The sequence below is a fragment of the Anomaloglossus baeobatrachus genome, chromosome 1 (genome assembly GCF_048569485.1).
Source record: "Anomaloglossus baeobatrachus isolate aAnoBae1 chromosome 1, aAnoBae1.hap1, whole genome shotgun sequence".
Taxonomy (NCBI): Eukaryota; Metazoa; Chordata; class Amphibia; order Anura; family Aromobatidae; genus Anomaloglossus; species Anomaloglossus baeobatrachus.
This window is the reverse complement of record NC_134353.1, coordinates 17,069,600-17,088,567: the sequence shown is the minus strand read 5'-3', so window position 1 is coordinate 17,088,567 and position 18,968 is coordinate 17,069,600. Positions and strand designations below refer to the sequence as shown.

Below are 18,968 nucleotides of genomic sequence, written 5' to 3'. Positions count from 1 at the left end.
CACACAACTGCCAAAGGTCAGCTCCTCTAGAGAATTTTTTTCACCCTATTATCACCTGACCCATCACATGAGCCAAAGTGCGGGAGCACTGGCATAGCCTTGGTACAGCTATCTATACAGCCCTGGCCAGTTGAGCCTTTTATTGATATCATCTTCCTTTCACTAAATATAAGTGACTGTATGACCCAGGAGGGTCGAAATCTTACTTTATTTTGTCATCTAAAGAAAATTATTTTTTTCTGTACCCTGAGTGCTTTCAATAAGCTGAGTCACATTTTGAGTGTGGTGGATATTTACCTAGCTGTTGAAAGAGACAGAAACTGGGGGATCAGTACAGGAAGTTACAGATTGCCTATAGCTGGGGCTGCTGTTCAAAGGTTTGTTGACCAAAGTATATGTTGCATAAATGTTTGATAATGGACCAGTACGATGGACGTGTGTAGTATGTGTTGTAGAGAATCTATGATGGAGATTGTGGAGTGATCAAAAAAAGGTCAGTTTTTAAAATGCCCTTTGATTATTCTAGCAAAAGAGTAGCCGGAGCAGATAAACAGTCATTACAGCCCCCTCATATCTGTAGGGAGGGGGCTAGGCAGCTCTTGGCAGCTGTAGAAGGAAAAAAAAACATGACTGGGTGTTAAATGAACAAGTAATTATGCTAGGTTTACTATGTTAAAACAGTTTTTAATAATCAGAGATTTTTGGGATTCTTTCAGCTTGGTGAGAATATAGGAAGTTTATAAATTCAGAATCTCTTTGTGAATTCGAATTCCTGAAGATTGGACCCCTTTGTTGTATGCTGCATACGAATCATGCATAAATGTGGGCATTCATAGAATGGTGGCAAAGAGCAATGTTCATAACTGCATAGTAATGCAGACACTCCCAGCATACACCCAGCTTAGCCAGGCCCCTCTCAATAGTTCTTTCTTTAAAAGTTGAAATCCCACCCCTTATAAACTTTTTGCGGTTTTCCTTGCATTAATAACAACTACAAAATTTAAATAGTATATTCGCTTAATCAGACATCCAATAAATGCAAGTCAGATATAAATAGGGGGAAACCTTGAAAAATTGATAAACATAAACTAGAAAGATGTAACTGCACATACAAAATAATTAGTAGTTATGGACCTGAGTATTTAGATTTGAGACTCAGGGATCAGTATTTTAAAATCCTGCAGCATTATATCTGAAAGAATAGGAGGAACAATCCAAAAATCTTAAAGGACTTAGCCCAAAAAGATGATAGACATATTTTATCCATTTGTACAAGAATTAAATAGATCCAACAGAGATGTGTTTTGGAGAGAAAAGATACAAAAAAGCCTTTGCTACTTGGCTGAAGGGAGGAGGGAAGAGGAGCAGTAGTATTCTTTCAAACTGAACAAAGAAAGATGAGTTTTCTTTACTGTACTTCTAGTAGGAAAACAACCCCCTCTGAAAAAAGTAAGATAAGTTTGGTATGCAACACCTCCCAACTGGTGTAGCAAGGTCTTATTGTCTCTTCAACTGTTAGCATTAATAAATTGACAAAATAAATTAGCAATAATTTGTTTTTATTTTACTGATCCTACCCCAATAATTAAATTAACTTTGCAGAGAAAATTAGATTTTATAGTTTTTTCTTGTTGAAAATCATCAAAGCATTTTATGGTGATTTACTTGCAAAATACATTTTTATTCTGTGTCTCTGCTCACATACTGTCAGTATTTTACTTTGTTTTTTTTTTCCTTTCACAGATACAGTTTACAGTATACATGGACCGTGTTATCACAAGGTGACCAAAATTTACTGGTAATGTGTACTGTTGCAACAACATGAATTCTGAAAAAAAAAAAAATAAATATATATATATATATATATATATATATATATATATATATATATATATATATATATATATATATATATAACTAAATGGACTTTCTGGAGGTTGTGTTTCTTTAGTTTATAGTATTTAGATAATTATTGCCTGCTGACCTATTCACACCTTACGAAATGAGTTGCTTATTTTCCTTTTTGTTTTCATTTCAACAGAGGAAAGGAAGGTTATAGAATAGCAGCCTAAATTGGCCCCAAAACATGCTCTATAGCAGAAACCTGTGGTCTATTCGCTAGACTGGATCCTGACACAAGGGCTGCATCACAGCCAGTTCTGTGATACTGTGATTCAAGCTTGGGTTGAAAAGACCACCCAATAATGTAGTAACACAAAGTAAAATCTGCCGTATATATATATATATATATATATATATATATATCCTGCCTAAATGATAATCCTGATGCAATGTGCCTTTCCTCATGCCATAAATGTGGTACTCAATTGATACACTATTTTGAATCCAGCTATAAAGATGACACTGCATTCAAAAAGAGGGGAAAGATTTCACCTATTACAGTGAAGCCTTGGTTAACGAGAACAATCCGTTCTGGGAGTGTGCGTTTTAACTAAGTTGCTCGTCTAGCAAAGCAAGATTTCCCATAGGAAATCATTGCAATGCTGACAATTCGTTCCACAACTTGTTTAATGTCCCATCCTGAGTTCAGTATCCAGGTGGCCAGACACACCCAGTCTTGTAAGACATGTGCCTAAAACAATGTAGGAAAAACTGTAAAGATCCCGCAGAAACACACCTCTTATCCGCTCTACCCATTCCAGAGATTGCAGATGGATTATATAGGTATACCATGAGTAGGTTTATGCAAGCTTGTGTGTTTTGTGTAAATTTCTTTCTAGGCTTGACCTGAGGCCTTCTAGTGCAGAAAACGACGTTATTGCTGAATAGCACATGGTGAAGGTGGTATATAAAAACGGGGGTCTGGAAATTTTAAAAGTACATAATTGATATGAAGGTGAAAAAGGCTGAAAAGGTAAAAATACAGAAGGTAGAGCTGGAAACTGGCAAGTCGTGGACCTAATGCATGTTTTCTTTTCTTAATGAATAGGTCTCTATGTTAGACATTTTTTTGAATTAGCACCTAGAACATGATTATATTTCACACAGATACTTCAGATTCAGCAGGATATAGTGATTTCCTAATATACACATAATTGGTCACAAAAGGGGGATTGTGGGAGAATACAGTCCATTTTGTTCTTATAGAAACCATCTTGTCTTACAACTGAATGATTTCATAGGGCTCAGCTAATACTAATGGAAGGGAAAGTTTCACATTTCTATACACACCCATGTAGCTCTTATTGGTACATAGTTCAGGGGAGTTATTTCTTTGCTTGGGATACTATATAAACTGGTCACATGATGTAATAAAGCAGAAACTTTCAGTACACCACAAAACGTGTGTGCTGCAACGATTTCCCGAGCACTTGTAAAACAAATCTTACTAATTTGAAGTTCCAATGACATAGAAGGAAAGTATTTAGCTCACAACAGTAACTACATGGAGCAAACCCATCACTCAGTACATTCACAGATATCCCCCACAGAGCAACAAATATTATAAAAGGCCCCCGACAGAGCCTGTTTTCTTTGTAGACCCTCACAACCAAGGCGGGCTTTGCACGTTGCAACATCGCAAGCCGATTCTGCGATGTCACATGCGATAGTGCGGCGGGTTGTGCGGCATCATAGCGACGTCACACGGCAGGCGGCCAATAGCGGCGGAGGGGCGGAGATGAGCAGGATGTAAACATCCCGCCCACCTCCTTCCTTCCGTATAGCCGCCGGTGGCAGGTAAGGAGATGTTCCTCGCTCCTGCGGCTTTACACACAGCAATGTGTGCTGCCGCAGGAACGAGGAACAACATCGTACCTGTCGCGGCAGCGTAATGATGAAAAAGTCGGAGCCTGCAGCGATGATACGATAACGACGCTTTTGCGCTTGTTAATCATATCAGCTAGGATTTACACACAACGATGTCGAAAGTGACGCCGGATGTGCGTCACTTTCGATTTGACCCCACCGACATCGCACGTGCGATGTTGCAACGTGCAAAGCCGCCACAATATTGCCAAAGATCCAATACAGAGCACCCAATTTTTACAACGAGCCTGTAACAGTCTTTTTATCTGGTTGACCCTCACAACCGATTGTCCGAGATCCAACACTGTTGCACAGTGCTGTAATACAGATGGTTTTCAGTGCTCCACAACACTGTGCCTGATGCAAGGCACTTACAGGTTTGTGACAGATGAATCCTACAATACCTGGTACACAGTGAATACTGCTTTTTTTTTTTTTTATCTGAAGCCACAGACCCAGCTGCACACTGGCGACAGGTGGAATTTTATTAAAAATTAAGGCCACAGGACATGGGCCTATTTGTGAAGATGACTCCTGATTCCCAAGTCCACCTCTGTAGGTCTGGAGCCCAGAGCTTATCAAGGCAGGCTAGGAAAAGCCATCAGGGGATCAAACAGACAAAGAGCTGGAAGAGGTAAAGAGGGAACGATCCTGAAGTACCAAAGAACGAAGACTTATGTCAGATCAGCCAGGAAAAAAGGATGTCGGTTACCATGTGAGCCATGAAGGCGTTAAATGCAAGTAAAAGAAGTTTGATTAAAAAAACCTGGTGTGACGTATGACTTCAGCACTTGCAGAAGAGGAAGCCTTTTGAGCTTCCGAGGGGCAGCCGGGTGTCACACACTCTCTCCAAGTACAGTACATGCACACATGCAGAAACCTCTTAACAAAGGAAAGTGGCACCCGAGCGGCCTAGCGCCTCCCTCCTTCACTTGGAAGAGGGGGATGAAAAAAATAATGTGCAACCTGAAAATCGCTCAATCATTGTAACTGAAGTAATATTATAGGTTGTTTAGTGCTGCAGTAGTACATCACATTTTGATTAAGGCTTTTCTATCTCTATCTGTAATGATGAGCTATCCGCACTAACCTTCTATCCATATGCTGTAAAACTGAATGCTTTTCCTCTATCATCCAATGTGGTGGCTGTCCTCTCTAAGTGGTTGCATTAGACCATGTGATGTAATAGCTGCAGGGCATTATAGGGAGGCCGGCGTGACCAAGCCTGGTTTCATTTGAACACATACTCTGGTTGAAGCAAACTTTGACAAAATGTGAAATGATAACCCCAAACATTTCTCTGCTACGGATTCGCACAAATTGAATTGCAAATTGTTCAAAATCACCAGGACCTGCAAATTTCTTGAAATTTGATTTGTAGTTGATATGCAATTGATCAATTCAATCATCTCCAATGGGGTCTATTGTTAAGCTCCTTTCTGCAATGACAACACCCCAGCACCCTTGAGATTGGGTCGATGGATTGAAGGGAAAGTCATGGGCTGACAAAAATACATTTCTTTCTCTGTCTAACAAACTACATGATCTTTATTGACCACTGCACTTAGGAGGTTAAACTAGATGATCGAGTGACTTCTTTTTCAGACCACTAGTTATGAAATATTTTTCTGATGTGTAGTCATGGCCGAAAGTGTTGACTCTCTTGAAATTGTTCCAGAAAAAGAAGTGCTTCTCCCAGAAAATATTGCAATTACACGTTTTGTTATACACATGTGTGTGTATTGAAACAACAAAAAAAAAAGAAGAGAAACATAATTTCACACAAGAGTTCAAAAATGGTTTGGACAAAATCATTGGCACCGTTTCAAACGATGGGTAAATAACTTTGTTTCGTGCATGTTCGATGCATTAGAAGAGGTCTGGGGGCACGAGATGAAAACATCATTCTCCCTCTGTACAAATCACTCGTCAGACCACACTTGGAGTATTGTGTGCAATTTTGGGCACCGGTGCTCAAGAAAGACATTACTGAACTTGAAAGGGTTCAGAGGCGGGCTACTAAAATAATAAATGGAGTGGGTGCATTACAATACACGGAAAGGTTATCAAAATTAGGTCTATTTACTCTAGAAAAGAGAAGACTTAGGGGAGACCTAATAAATATGTACAAATATATCAGAGGGCCATATAGAGATCTCTCCCATGATCTGTTTGTACCAAGGACTGTGACAAGAACAAGGGGGCATTCTCTTCGATTGGAGGAAAGAAAATTCCTACATCAGCATAGAAGAGGGGTCTTCACGGTAAGAGCAGTGAGGCTCTGGAACTCTCTTCCTGAGGAAGTGGTGACGGCCACTCACTGAAAGAATGTAAGAGAGGAATGGAGGCTTTTCTTGATAGCAAAAGTATAGAAGGTTATAAATAGCATAATCTTACAGGTAGATAGAAGAGCGACCAAGATTATTAGAGGAATCGGTGGGCTGCAATACCATGACAGGTTATTACACTTGGGGTTATTTAGTTTGGAAAAACAAAGGCTTAGGGGGGATCTAATCACAATGTATAAATATATGAGGGGACAGTACAGAGACTTTTCCAAATATCTCTTTACACCTAGGCCTGCGACTGGAACACGGAGGCATCCGCTACGTCTTGAGGAAAGAAGGTTTAATCATAATCACAGACGAGGATTCTTTACTGTACGAGCAGTGAGACTATGGAGCTCTCTGCCGCATGATGTTGTAATGAGTGATTCACTACTAACATTTAAGCAGAGCCTGGACGCCTTTCTTAAAAAATATAATATTACCAGTTATGTATATTAGATTTTATGACAGGGTGTTGATCCTGGGAACTAGTCTGATTGCCGTATGTGGAGTCAGGAAGGAATTTTTTTCCCCATTGGAGCTTATTTGACCCCTTGGTTTTTTTTGCCTTCCTCTGGATCAACATGTTAGGCTACGGGTTGAACTAGATGGACTTAGAGTCTCCCTTCAACCGTCTCCCTTCAACCTTAAAAACTATGAAACTATGAAACTATGTGATGGCCCTGGAAAAACTCACTTGTGGCAAGTAACAGGTGAGGGCAATATGAAAATCACACCTGAAACCAGATAAAAATGGGAAAAGTTGACTCAGTCTTGACATTTTGTTTCTGTATGTGCAACACTAAGCATGGAGCACAAAAAGAGGAGAAGACAACTGTCTGGTGACTTGAGAACAAACTTTTTTTAAAAAATATCAACAATGTTTTTTGTCCATGCTGCACAAAATAATAAGGGAATTTACAATCCATGGCACTGTAACTAATCTCCCTGGTCATGGACAGAAAAGGAAAATTGATGAAAGGTTGCTACACAGGATAATCTGGATGGTGGATAAGCTGACCAAATCAGTGTCCAAAGAAGTTCAAGCTCCCCTGCAAGTTGAGATGCATCAATGTCAGTGTGAACTATCTGTCCGCATCTTAAAGAAATGAAACACCATGGAAGAGACCCAGGAGGACCCCACTGCTGACCCAGAGACATAAAAAAACTAGACTGTAGTTTGCCAAAATGTATGTAAGTAAGGCAAAATCCTTCTGGGAAAGAGTCTAATGGACAGATGAGACCAAGAAAGAGCATTTTGGTAAAGCACATCATTCGTCTGTTTATCAAAAATAGAATGAGGCCTATAAAGAAAAGAAAACACAGTACCTACAGTATGGTGGATGATCAAAAATAGTTTTGGCTTATTTTGCTTCCTCTGGCACTCAGTGCCTAGACTGTGTCCAAGGCATCATGACATCTGAAGACTACAAAAAAGTTTGGGTAGCAATTTAGTGCCCAGTGTCAGAAAGCTTTGCCTGTCCTAGGCATGGGTCTTCCAGAAGGACAATGACCCCAAATATACTTCAGGAAGCCCTCAGAAATGGATGGAAACAAAGTGCTGGAGAGTTCTTAAGTGGCAGCAATGAGTCCGGATCTAAATCCCATTGAACACTTGTTTAGAGATCTTAAAATTTCTGTTGGGTGAAGGCGTCCTTCAAATATGTGAGACCTGGAGCGGTTTACAAAAAAAAAGTGGTCCAAAATTCCAGTTGAGAGGTGTAAGAATCTTTTTGATGGTTATAGGAAGCGATTGATTGTAGTTGTTTGTTCCAAAGGGTGTGCAACCAAATGTTAAGTCAACAGTGCCAACAATTTTGTCCTGCCCATTTTTGCAGTTAGTGTGAATTTACGTCCAATTTGCCTTTTTCTTAGTTTTTTTTTTCGTGTTCCATGTTCCAAGACAGAGGAAATAAACATGTATAACAAAACATGTAATTGCAATAATATTTTTGTTAAAATTCTTCATTATCTGTAGCAATTTCAAGGCAGCCAACACATTCGACCATGACTGTAGATGAGAGTAATCGATAATGTAAAACTATATTATAAGTATATAGGATTCTATCACTTACTTTATGCTGGAATTGAAATGGTTTCAATCCTTTTCCTCCATTTTTCTGTAAGACGGTATATAAATCATGTAGAGCGTGTGCCATAATCATGACTGAGATGTGAACTTTGTAGGTTGCTGAATCTCTAAAATAATTAAATAGCTCTGCATATGTCTCCCTTCCAGTACAGTTATGAAGGGAGAAGTTAGTAACATCTATAAAGTATTCATTTTTCTCATTATCTCCTGAGAGGCAATAATATGAGTACATCCAGACGTCCTCCAGTAACTTATCATTTGGTCGGTTGGATGGATGGAAAGTATATAAATGTTCCTGTAATCCAGTGACGTAACGTATTGGAGGAGCGAACATCAAACTGCGATCCAGTCTATCATCCTTTTTCTGGTATATGAGTTCTATGGCAATTGACCACGATGCCGGAAGGATAATGGTTCTTTGCCTCAGAAAATATGCTAATTGACCAAATGATCTTAAATAATTTATTGCTAATGTCCCGCAAATGATAATAATCTCAGAAGATGACGTTACCAACTCTTCAAAATATGGTAAGTAAGTTCGCAAAATCTTAATTTTAAATTCAGTACAAATTCCGTATTTACTGAGCGTTTGGATGAGATGTTCGGCTTCACGTTCTCCAGGCTCATCGTCTGATGTTATTATCCCAACCCAGTTCCATCCAAAATGTTTAATTAACTTTGCAATCCCTACATGTTGTGTCTCATAGTCTTGGACGGTTCGGAAAAAATTTGGATACAGTTTTCTATTGCTAAGAAGCGGATCTCTGGCTCCATAACTAATCTGGAAATAGAAAATTAAGACCTGATAATGCACGTGTTTGTTAAGGATAAGAATTGAGTATCCAAAAATACTAAATTCAGCCATTTCATAGACTCAGGTATATAGTTTAGTAGATGTAAATTAACACATATTTATGAATGCTTTTGTTCCTTACTAATACGTATATATGTATATTGCATATTCAGTGTATTTTCCTTAACACAGTATATATCAGTATATGTAATTTGAAGATGGCTGCCACATCCTGTCTACACCCGGGATGATGAACAAAGGAATTCCTAAAAGCCTGGACTGTCCAATCAAGAAGAGATTATGCTAATTTCTATACGTCTTGAAGTCCAGCCTGCGATACTTGATTGGACTGTATTTTGGCTACACCCTTCACTTCTCAAGAGCTATAGAAAGTTTCAAACAATAAAGACCACTTGGTCAGTGCCAGTCATGGAGATAGATATAACTGACTCGTTGTCCGTTATTTAGTCTCGTGTGCACACATGACAATATAATTTGAAACAGCAGTCACATCCTGAGTGACCGGTTGAGTCACATCCTTAACATGTTTACTCCCTTCATAAAAGGCGTGCTTCAAATATAAGTGTCAGGTGTTCAAAAGAACTGTGCCTGACCCTATAAAAGACCTCAGTAATCATGCCTCAATTCAGTGTCAAGATGGCTAAGGGGAAGCTTTAAAGGGAACCTGAAATGAGAATTTTATACTTCAAACTAATGGCGAATATGATATTATAATACACTCGTATCTTCTTACCTGGACGTTATCTTATAGACTTCACGTAGAGTTGTGGTGAAAATTATTGGAAATGGGACTCCAGAAATGAACAGGTGCATTTCCATAAATTAAAATATCACCAAAAAGTTAATTTATTCAGTAATTCAATACAAAAAGGGTAATGCATATATTATATAGAGTCATTACACACAGAAGGATCTATTACTATATAATATATAGAGTCATTACACACAGAAGGATCTATTTAACATGTTTATTTCTGTTAATGTTGGTGATTATGGCTTACAGCCAATGAAAACCCAAAAGTCATTATCTCAGAAAATTAGAATATTATATAAGACCAATTGAAAAATGATGTTAAACTCAGAAATGTTGGCGCCTACTGAAAAGTCTGTACAGTCATGGCCAAAAGTTTTGAGAATGACACCAAAATTATATTTTCACATGATCTATTGCCCTCAGGTTTTTAATTGTGTTTGTCTGATGTTTACATCACATACAGAAATATAATTGCAATCATATTATGAGTACCAAATGGTTCTATTGACAGTTAGAATGAGTTCATGCAGCAAGTCAATATTTGCAGTGTTGCCCCTTCTTCTTCAGGACCTCTGCAATTCTCCCTGGCATGCTCTCAATCAACTTCTGGAGCAAATCCTGACTGATAGCTGTCCATTCTTGCATAAGCAATGCTTGAATTTTGCCAGAATTTGTTGGTTTTTGTTTGTCCACCCGTCTCTTGATGATTGCCCACAAGTTCTCAATGGGATTAAGATCTGGGGAGTTTCCAGGCCATGGACCCAAAATCTCTATGTTTTGTTCCATGAGCCATTTAGTGATCCCCTTTGCTTTATGGCAAGGTGCTCCATCATGCTGGAAAAGGCATTGTTTGGCGCCAAACTGCTCTTGGACAGTTAGGAGAAGTTGCTCTTGGAGGACATTCTGGTACCATTCTTTATTCATGGCTGTGTTTTTAGGCAAGACTGTGAGTGAGCCGATTCCCTTGGCTGAGAAGCAACCCCACACATGAATGGTTTCAGGATGCTTAACAGTTGGCATGAGACAAGACTGGTGGTAGCGCTCACCTCTTCTTCTCCTAATAAGCTGTTTTCCAGATGTCCCAAACAATCGAAAAGGGGATTCATCTGAGAAAATGACTCTACCCCAGTCCTCAGCAGTACACTCCCTGTACCTTTTGCAGAATATCAGTCGGTCCCTGATGTTTTTTCTGGAGAGAAGTGGCTTCTTTGCTGCCCTCCTTGAAACCAGGCCTTGCTCAAAGAGTCTCCGCCTCACAGTGCGTGCAGAAGCACTCACACCAGCCTGCTGCCATTGCTGAGCTAGCTCGGCACTGCTGGTAGTCCGATCCCGCAGCTGAAACAGTTTTAAGATATGGTCCTGACGTTTGCTGGTCCTTTTTGGGCGCCCAGGAGCCTTTTTGGCAACAATGGAAGCTCTCTCCTTGAAGTTCTTGATGATGCAATATATTGTTGACTGAGGTGCAATCTTTGTATCTGCGATACTCTTCCCTGTTAGGCCATTTTTGTGCAGAGCAATGATGGCTACACGTGTTTCTTTAGAGATAACCATGGTTAACTGAAGAGAAACAATGATACCAAGCACCAGCCTCCTTTTAAAGTGTCCAGTGGTGTCATTCTTACTTAATCATGACTGATTGATCGCCAGCCCTGTCCTCATCAACACCCACACCTATGTTAATGGAACAATCACTAAAACAATGTTAGCTGCTCCTTTTAAGGCAGGAATGCAATGATGTTGAAATGTGTTTTGGGGGTTAAAGTTCATTTTCTTAGCCAATATTGACTTTACAAGTAATTGCTGTTAAGCTGATCACTCTTTATAACATTCTGGAGTATATGCAAATTGCTATTAGAAAAACGTAGGCAGTAGACTTTGTAAAAATTAATATTTGTAGCATTCTCAAACCTTTTGGCCATGACTGTACAGTAAATGCATTCAATACTTTGTTGGGGCTTTTTTGCATGAATTACTGCATAAAAACGGTGTGGTATGGAGGCGATCAGCCTGTGGCACTGCTGAGGTGTTATGGAAGCCCAGGTTGCTTTGATAGCAGCCTTCCGCTAGTCTGCATTGTTGGGTCTGGTGTCTCTCATCTTCCTCTTGACAATACCCCATGGATTCTCTATGGGGTTTAGGTCAGGCGAGTTTGCTGGCCAATCAAGCACAGTGACACTGTGGTTAGTAAACCAGGTATTGGTACTTTTGGCAGTGTGGACAGCGGCCAAGTCCTGCTGGAAAATGAAATTCCCAACTCTAAAAAGCTTGTCTGCAGAGGGAAGCATGAAGTGCTGTAAAATTTCCTGGTAGCCGGCTGCGCTGACTTTGATCTTGATACTGTAAAACACAGTGGAGCTACACCAGCAGATGACATGGGTCCCCAAACCATCACTGATTGTGGAAACTTCACACTAGACCTCAGCAGCTCGGGTTGTGTCCTTCACTCTTCCTCCAGACGCTGGGACCGCGATTTCCAAATTATATGCAAAATTTACTTTCATCTGAATACAACACCTTGGACCACTGAGAACAGTCCAGTTCTTTTTCTCCTTGACCCAGGTAAGACGCTTCTGGCGTTGTCTATTAGTCATGAGTGGTGACACAAGGAATGCGACACTTGTAGGCCATGTCCTGGATACGTCTGTGTGTGGTGGCTCTTGAAGCACTGACTCCAGCAGCGTCCACTCCTTGTGAATCTCCCCCAATTTTTGAATGGCCATTTCTTGAGAATTCTATAAAGGCTGCGATTATCCCAGTTGCTTGTGCACCTTTTTCTACCACACTTTTTCCTTCCACTGAACTTTCCATTAATATGCTTGGGTACAGCGCTCTGTCAACAGCCAGCTTCTTTAGCAATAACCTTTTGTGGCTTACTCTCCTTGTGGAGTGAGTCAATGACTGCCTTCTGGACATCTGAGTCAGCAGTCTTCCCCATGATTGTGTAGTCTACTGAACCAGACTAAGGGTGGCTTTACACGCTACGAGATCGCTCCAGCGATCTTGTTGGGGTCACGGATTTTGTGACACACATCCGGCCGCTGTAGTGATCTCGTGTGTGACTCCTAGGAGCGATTTTGGATCGTTGCAAAAACGTCCAAAATCGCTCCTCGTTGACACAGGGGTCCTCTTCCAATTATTGCTGCTGTCACTTGGGCGAAGTTGATCCTCGTCCCTGCGGCAGCACACATCGCTACGTGTGATGCCGCAGGAATGAGGAACCTCTCCTTACCTTCCACACGCCAGCAATGAGGAAGGAAGAAGGTGGGCGGGATGTTCGTCCCGCTCATCTCCGCCCCTCCGCTTTGATTGGGCGGCCGCTTAGTGGCGTCGCTGTGACGCTGAGCGAACCGCCCCCTCAGAAAGGAGGTGGGTTGCCGGTCACAGCGACATCGCCGAGCAGGTAAGTACGTGTGACGCTGCCGGTGCGATAATGTTTGCTACGGCAGCGATCTTCACATATCAGCTTAACGATAGGGGCGGGTGCTATCACGCTCGCCATCGCTAGCATCGGCTAGCAATATCGCAGCATGTAAAGCCCGCTTAAGGGAACTTTTTAAATGCTTAGGAAGCATTTGCAGGTGTTTTGTGGTAATTATTCTAATTTTCTGAGATAATGACTTTGGGTTTTCATTGGCTGTAAGCCATAATCATCAACATTAACAGAAATAAACACGTGAAATAGATCCCTCTGTGTGTAATGACTTTATATAATATATAATACACACATGAATAGATCCCTCTGTGTGGATTGACTCTATACAATATATAGGAATAGATCCCTCTGTGTGTAATGACTCTATATAATATATAGAAATAGATCCCTCTGTGTGTAATGACTCTATATAATATATAGGAATAGATCCCTCTGTGTGTAATGACTATATAATATATAGGAATAGATCCCTTTGTGTGTAATGACTCTATATAATATATAGGAATAGATCCCTCTGTGTGTAATGACTCTATATAATATATAGAAATAGATCCCTCTGTGTGTAATGACTCTATATAATATATAGGAATAGATCCCTCTGTGTGTAATGACTATATAATATATAGGAATAGATCCCTTTGTGTGTAAAGACTCTATATAATATATAGGAATAGATCCCTCTGTGTGTAATGACTCTATATAATATATAGGAATAGATCCCTCTGTGTGTAATGACTCTATATAATATATAGGAATAGATCTCTCTGTGTGTAATGACTCTACATAATATATAATAAACAGGTGAAATAGATCCCTCTGTGTGTAATGACTCTACATTATATATGTATTTCTCTTTTTGTATTGAATTACTGAAATAAATTAACTTTTTGATAATATTCTAATTTATTGAGATGCACTTGTAGGTGCACCATAGGAAGTATTTCCTAAACTAAATTGAGTAGTAAAACTGCATCCATAAATAGAAATTTAGGTTTGATGCAAAAAGCATAAAACACAGAAAAAAAAATATCTTAGCAGTAAAAAAAAAAAAAAAAAAAAATACAAAACAACATAAGGACACATTGAATGGCATCTGTAGATGAAGATACAGTTTGTAATTCAAATTTTCCAGCTCTGACAACTTTTTTACCAAAATTTGTTAGCAGCAAATCACATTGATGTAAAGCTTCCAAATGCTCTGAAAAGGAGAACATTCTGAGGTCAGATAAGACTGGTGCAAACACCTTTCAAGCAGGATCTTTCATCAAAATGTTCAGGTTGAACCAGACGCACAATATAATAGTGGCTACATAGCGGAATGAAGCTTTCTGTTTATTTGGCTTCACCAATGTGGAAATATTAGCATACCGATTTTCGGCACCTAATGAGTTATCTTTAAGTGGATGGTATTTGATATTTTTCACTGGGACCATTCACTTCTGCCTCCTTTATCCTAACCAGTCATAAGCAGCCAGAAACAAAGAAGTAGAAAAGGAGCTTTAATGATGTCATCAGTGTGGCACGATCTGAGTCTACAGGTCCTACCCTCCGGAGTGTGCAGCCTAAATAAGCACTGAAGATATTATAGACTCTGCAGATGTTCTGCAAATATTTACTGGAGTTATTAGGTCCACACTTCTGTGCTGTGTAATAAATCCTCTACTTATTTGGGCTTTACATTTCTTCTTGCAGGACCTGTGGACTTTGGTCAGGTGACTCTGATGACATAGGTCCTTCTGCCCTTTTATGCTGCTGCCTGCTTATTGGTCAGTATCATAAAGGAGGTGGAAGTGCAGCCCACAATGAAAGATGTCTAATAACAGCCGCTTGGACTTAACTAAAGTAAACTAAACTTAACTAACTTAACTAAAGTTAACTCTCTAGGTGCCAAATATGTGATTGCTAATATAACTGCAATGGTGAGGCCAAATTTAAAAAAAAAATAAATCACCTTTTTATGCTGCTCTGCAGTCACAAATACAGTGTGCATTATTAGTTCATTTGAACATGAAAACAAAATGGTGAAAGATAAAACACAGTAATGCAAAATTTACCTTCCATAGAAATGGACTGTAGCCTGTAGTGGCCAGCAGCCCTCTCAATAACACTCTACATAAACAGACTTTTCATGTTTTTTTATTAGTTAAAGAATAGTACATTATTGATCTTAGCCGTTTGTGATCAGAGAGATAGTTCTGTGCAGAAGCTTGAGTCACACTGGTGATGAGTAATGTGCCATATTTTCCAGAATACCAATTTCTTCCCCAGTAATAGCCTTGTTGGAGGCTGATTGTGACCTGCATTTGGTAGAACTACTGCCTGGATACATGGTGCCAGAGGTGGTAGTCATGCTTCTACAGCTGCTAGCTGCTCCCATATTCTAGCTGCATTAGTTTTTTGTACAACACTATAATTAAGGGGATTCTATCAGTTTTGATCCCTTTTATATACTTCTTTACAAGCCACTTTTCATAATCTATTGATTTTTAAACTTGCCTAAAATCAATTTTATAACTGGGTATGCACTCTGCTTATTAATGGGTGACTTGTCATTGGGGATTTTCTTCCCCACACTAAAGGGTGTTTTACACGAGACGATCTATCGTGCGATAGATCGTCGGGGTCACGGTTTTTGTGACGCATATCCGGCATTGCTTGCGACATGGGCCTGTGTGACACCTCCTAGCCACGCTGTATCGCTCACAAATTGTCGTGTACTCGTCGCTAGGTTTCATAAAATCGTTTATGAAACATGGCGCCAGTTGTTCATCATTTCCGTGGCATCACACGTTGCTCCGTGTGACACCCTGGGAACGATGAACATCGCTTACCTGCATCCCACGGCTTCCGCCGGCTATGTGAAGGAAGGAGGTGGGCGGGATGTTTACATCCCGCTTATCTCTGCCCCTCCGCTTCTATTGGCCAGCCACCATGTGACGTCGCTGTGACGCCGAACATCCCTCCCACTTCAGGAAGTGGATGTTCGCCACCCACAGCGACGTCGCACGGGAGGTAAGTACTTGTGACGGGGGTTAAACGAGTTTGTGCGCCATGGGCAATCAATTGCCTGTGACGCACAAACAACGGGGGTGGGTACGATTGATCGTGAAATCGCACGATCGGTCGTCCCGTGTAAAGCAGGCTTAATCGTTCCACTTGAGAATCAGGAAGGTCGCACGTCCATCAATTGTGGTGTCATTGTACTGGGAGTTAATTCCTATTGCCCTTTATCAATAACTTTCCATGCACTAATGCTCATGCTTTTACTCATTATATCCATAAGACAAATTACCGGTACCTTGAAATAATCTCTAGGTTCATAATTTGGATTCCTTCTATGAAATTCATTTCCGTTACCTGGAAATAATCTCTACACTTTCAGGAAATTAATTTTAAACACTTTGAAATAATCTCTATTTTCAAACTCTCATAGTGAGGATATATTCTATTTTATCTGACTCAGTCCCTGCCTTCCATTTTTATCCTTGAGGCAGAGGTAGCACACAAAAAGGATCAAATTAATTCAACAATAAATGCACAAAGTTCCCATGTGCCTAAGATTTACTGTCCTCTGAGGACACAAACTCAGAATGTATCAGGAGAATGTGCTGCTTTTAAGTTTCTACTAGTCATATCAGTCACCAGCCTTCTTAATAAATGCAATATTGTACGTCAACGTTTCTTCAACTATATTTCTTATATTATATCTTTCTATGTCTGCAAATATGTCACTTATTGTGGTTGGCCATAAAATTGGATAATAATAAGGGACTACACACACTGGGGGGGGGGTCCTGGTACGGTCTAAAACACTTAAAGAGTAAAAGTTGTTTACTTTTTTATTTAATAACTCAATGGTACACAAGAAAACAAGCAATTTTGTAATATATCGTATAAGGCAAATTTTCTTTATCACCAGAATTGATCAGCTATTATCAAAATTCTCAATTCTTAGTGTAAAATCTGTATTTTGCACAGACTTTCCCATTACTCAGAGAGGAGATGGCAGTTGTTACTGATAAGATTCTATAAAGGTGGGAGGAGGGAGGAGCTAAAGGCAGAGCTCCGCCCCCTCCCTCTTCTATCTATATAGAATCTCATCAGTATCAAGTGCCATCTCGTATATTAGTAATGGGAAAGACTTCAGTGAATACAGATTTTAGCTCAGAACTGAGAATTTTAATAATGACTGATCAATTCTGTTATATAAAAAAGCAAATTTGTCTAATAAAATATATTGCAAAGCTAAATATTTTCATGGTACTATTGACTCATTAAATATAAATTAAAATGACGGTTACCCTTTACTTTCCCCCTGATGTAGGATGCCTCATAGAGGTCACTGATTGAAACTAAAAGAATCTATATCCTGACCCAATGGACACATTTATAAACTTCCACTTCTCACTGCTGACTCAAGCAGTTGTCATCAACCTCATCTTCAGAGGTAAATAGTGCCTGGCCTAAAAAAGTTGCAAGGGAAGTATGTAAAAAGTGTTTCTTGGCAATTTTAATTGCCTTCTCAAAATTCTGCAAACACAGTTATGGAAAAACAAAGAAGAAAATAATATGAACATATACCCTGCTGTACTAAATAAAAGAATAACGCTGTTACAGATATTGTTACTTATTAGTTCCCGGCCTAAAAAAGTTGGCAGGGAAGTATCTAAAAAGTCATTTTTATCAACTATAATTGCCTCAGTTATAGGTTCTCAGTTATAGGTTTTGTTATTTGTTAGTGTCTGGCCTAAAAAGTTGCTAGGAAAGTATGTAAAAAAATCTTTTTTGGCCTGCTCATAATATTTCAAACACAGTCATAGGCATTGTTACTTATTAGTGCCTAGCCTAAAAAAGTTGCTAGGGAAGTATCTAAAAAGTTATTCTTAGCAATTTGTTATTGCCTGCTTAAAATTCTGCAAACACAGTTATAGGTATTGTTACTTAGTGCGTGGCTTAAAAAAGTTGCTAGGGAAATATTTAAAGAGTGTTTCTTGGCAATTTTAATTGCCTGCTAAACATTTTGCAACACAGTTATAGGTATTGTTACTTATTAGTGCCCGGCCTAAAAAAGTTGCTAGGGAAGTATGTAAAAAGTGTTTCTAGGCAATTTTAATTAAGTTTCAAAATTCTTCAAACACAATGATAAGTATGGTTATTAAGTAATGCTTGGCCTAAAAACGTTGCTAGGGAAATATGTAAAAAAGAATTTCTTGGTAATTTTAATTGCCTGCTAAAAATGTTGCAAACACAGTTATATGTATTGTTACTTGTTACTACTTGGCCTAAAAACATTGCTAGGGAAGTATGTAAAAAGTGTTTTTTGGATTGCCTGCTCAAAATGCTGCAAACACAACTATAAAGTATTGTTACTAAATAGTGCCTTGTCTAAAAAAGTTGCTAGGGAAGTAAAGTACAGACCAAAAGTTTGGACACACCTTCTCATTCAAAGAATTTTTCTTTATTTTCATGACTGAAAATCGTAGATTCACATTGAAGGCATCAAAACTATGAATTAACACATGTGGAATTAAATGCTTAACAGAAAATTGTAAAACAACTGAAAATATGTCTTATATTTTAGGTTCTTCAAAGTAGCCACCTTTTACTTTCAACATTCTTGGCATTCTCTTGATGAGCTTCAAGAGTTAGTCATTGGAAATAGTTTTCACTTCACAGATGTGCCCTGTCAGGATTTATAAGTGGGATTTCTTGACTTATAAATGGGGTTGGGACCATCAGTTGTGTTGTGCAGAAGTCTGGTGGATGCACAGCTGATAGTC

The 18,968-nt window shown here is 39.3% G+C and overlaps 1 protein-coding gene across 1 annotated transcript in view; it reads right to left on the bottom strand.

The window, feature by feature from the left end:
* LOC142290770 (vomeronasal type-2 receptor 26-like) overlaps nt 1-18,968 on the bottom strand; it is a 64,640-nt gene that overhangs the window by 33,674 nt on the left and 11,998 nt on the right. The window contains exon 2 of the mRNA XM_075335153.1: nt 8,171-8,968. Within this exon, the coding sequence (XP_075191268.1) occupies nt 8,171-8,968 (798 nt within the window). The remainder of the gene's footprint in view (nt 1-8,170; nt 8,969-18,968) is intronic.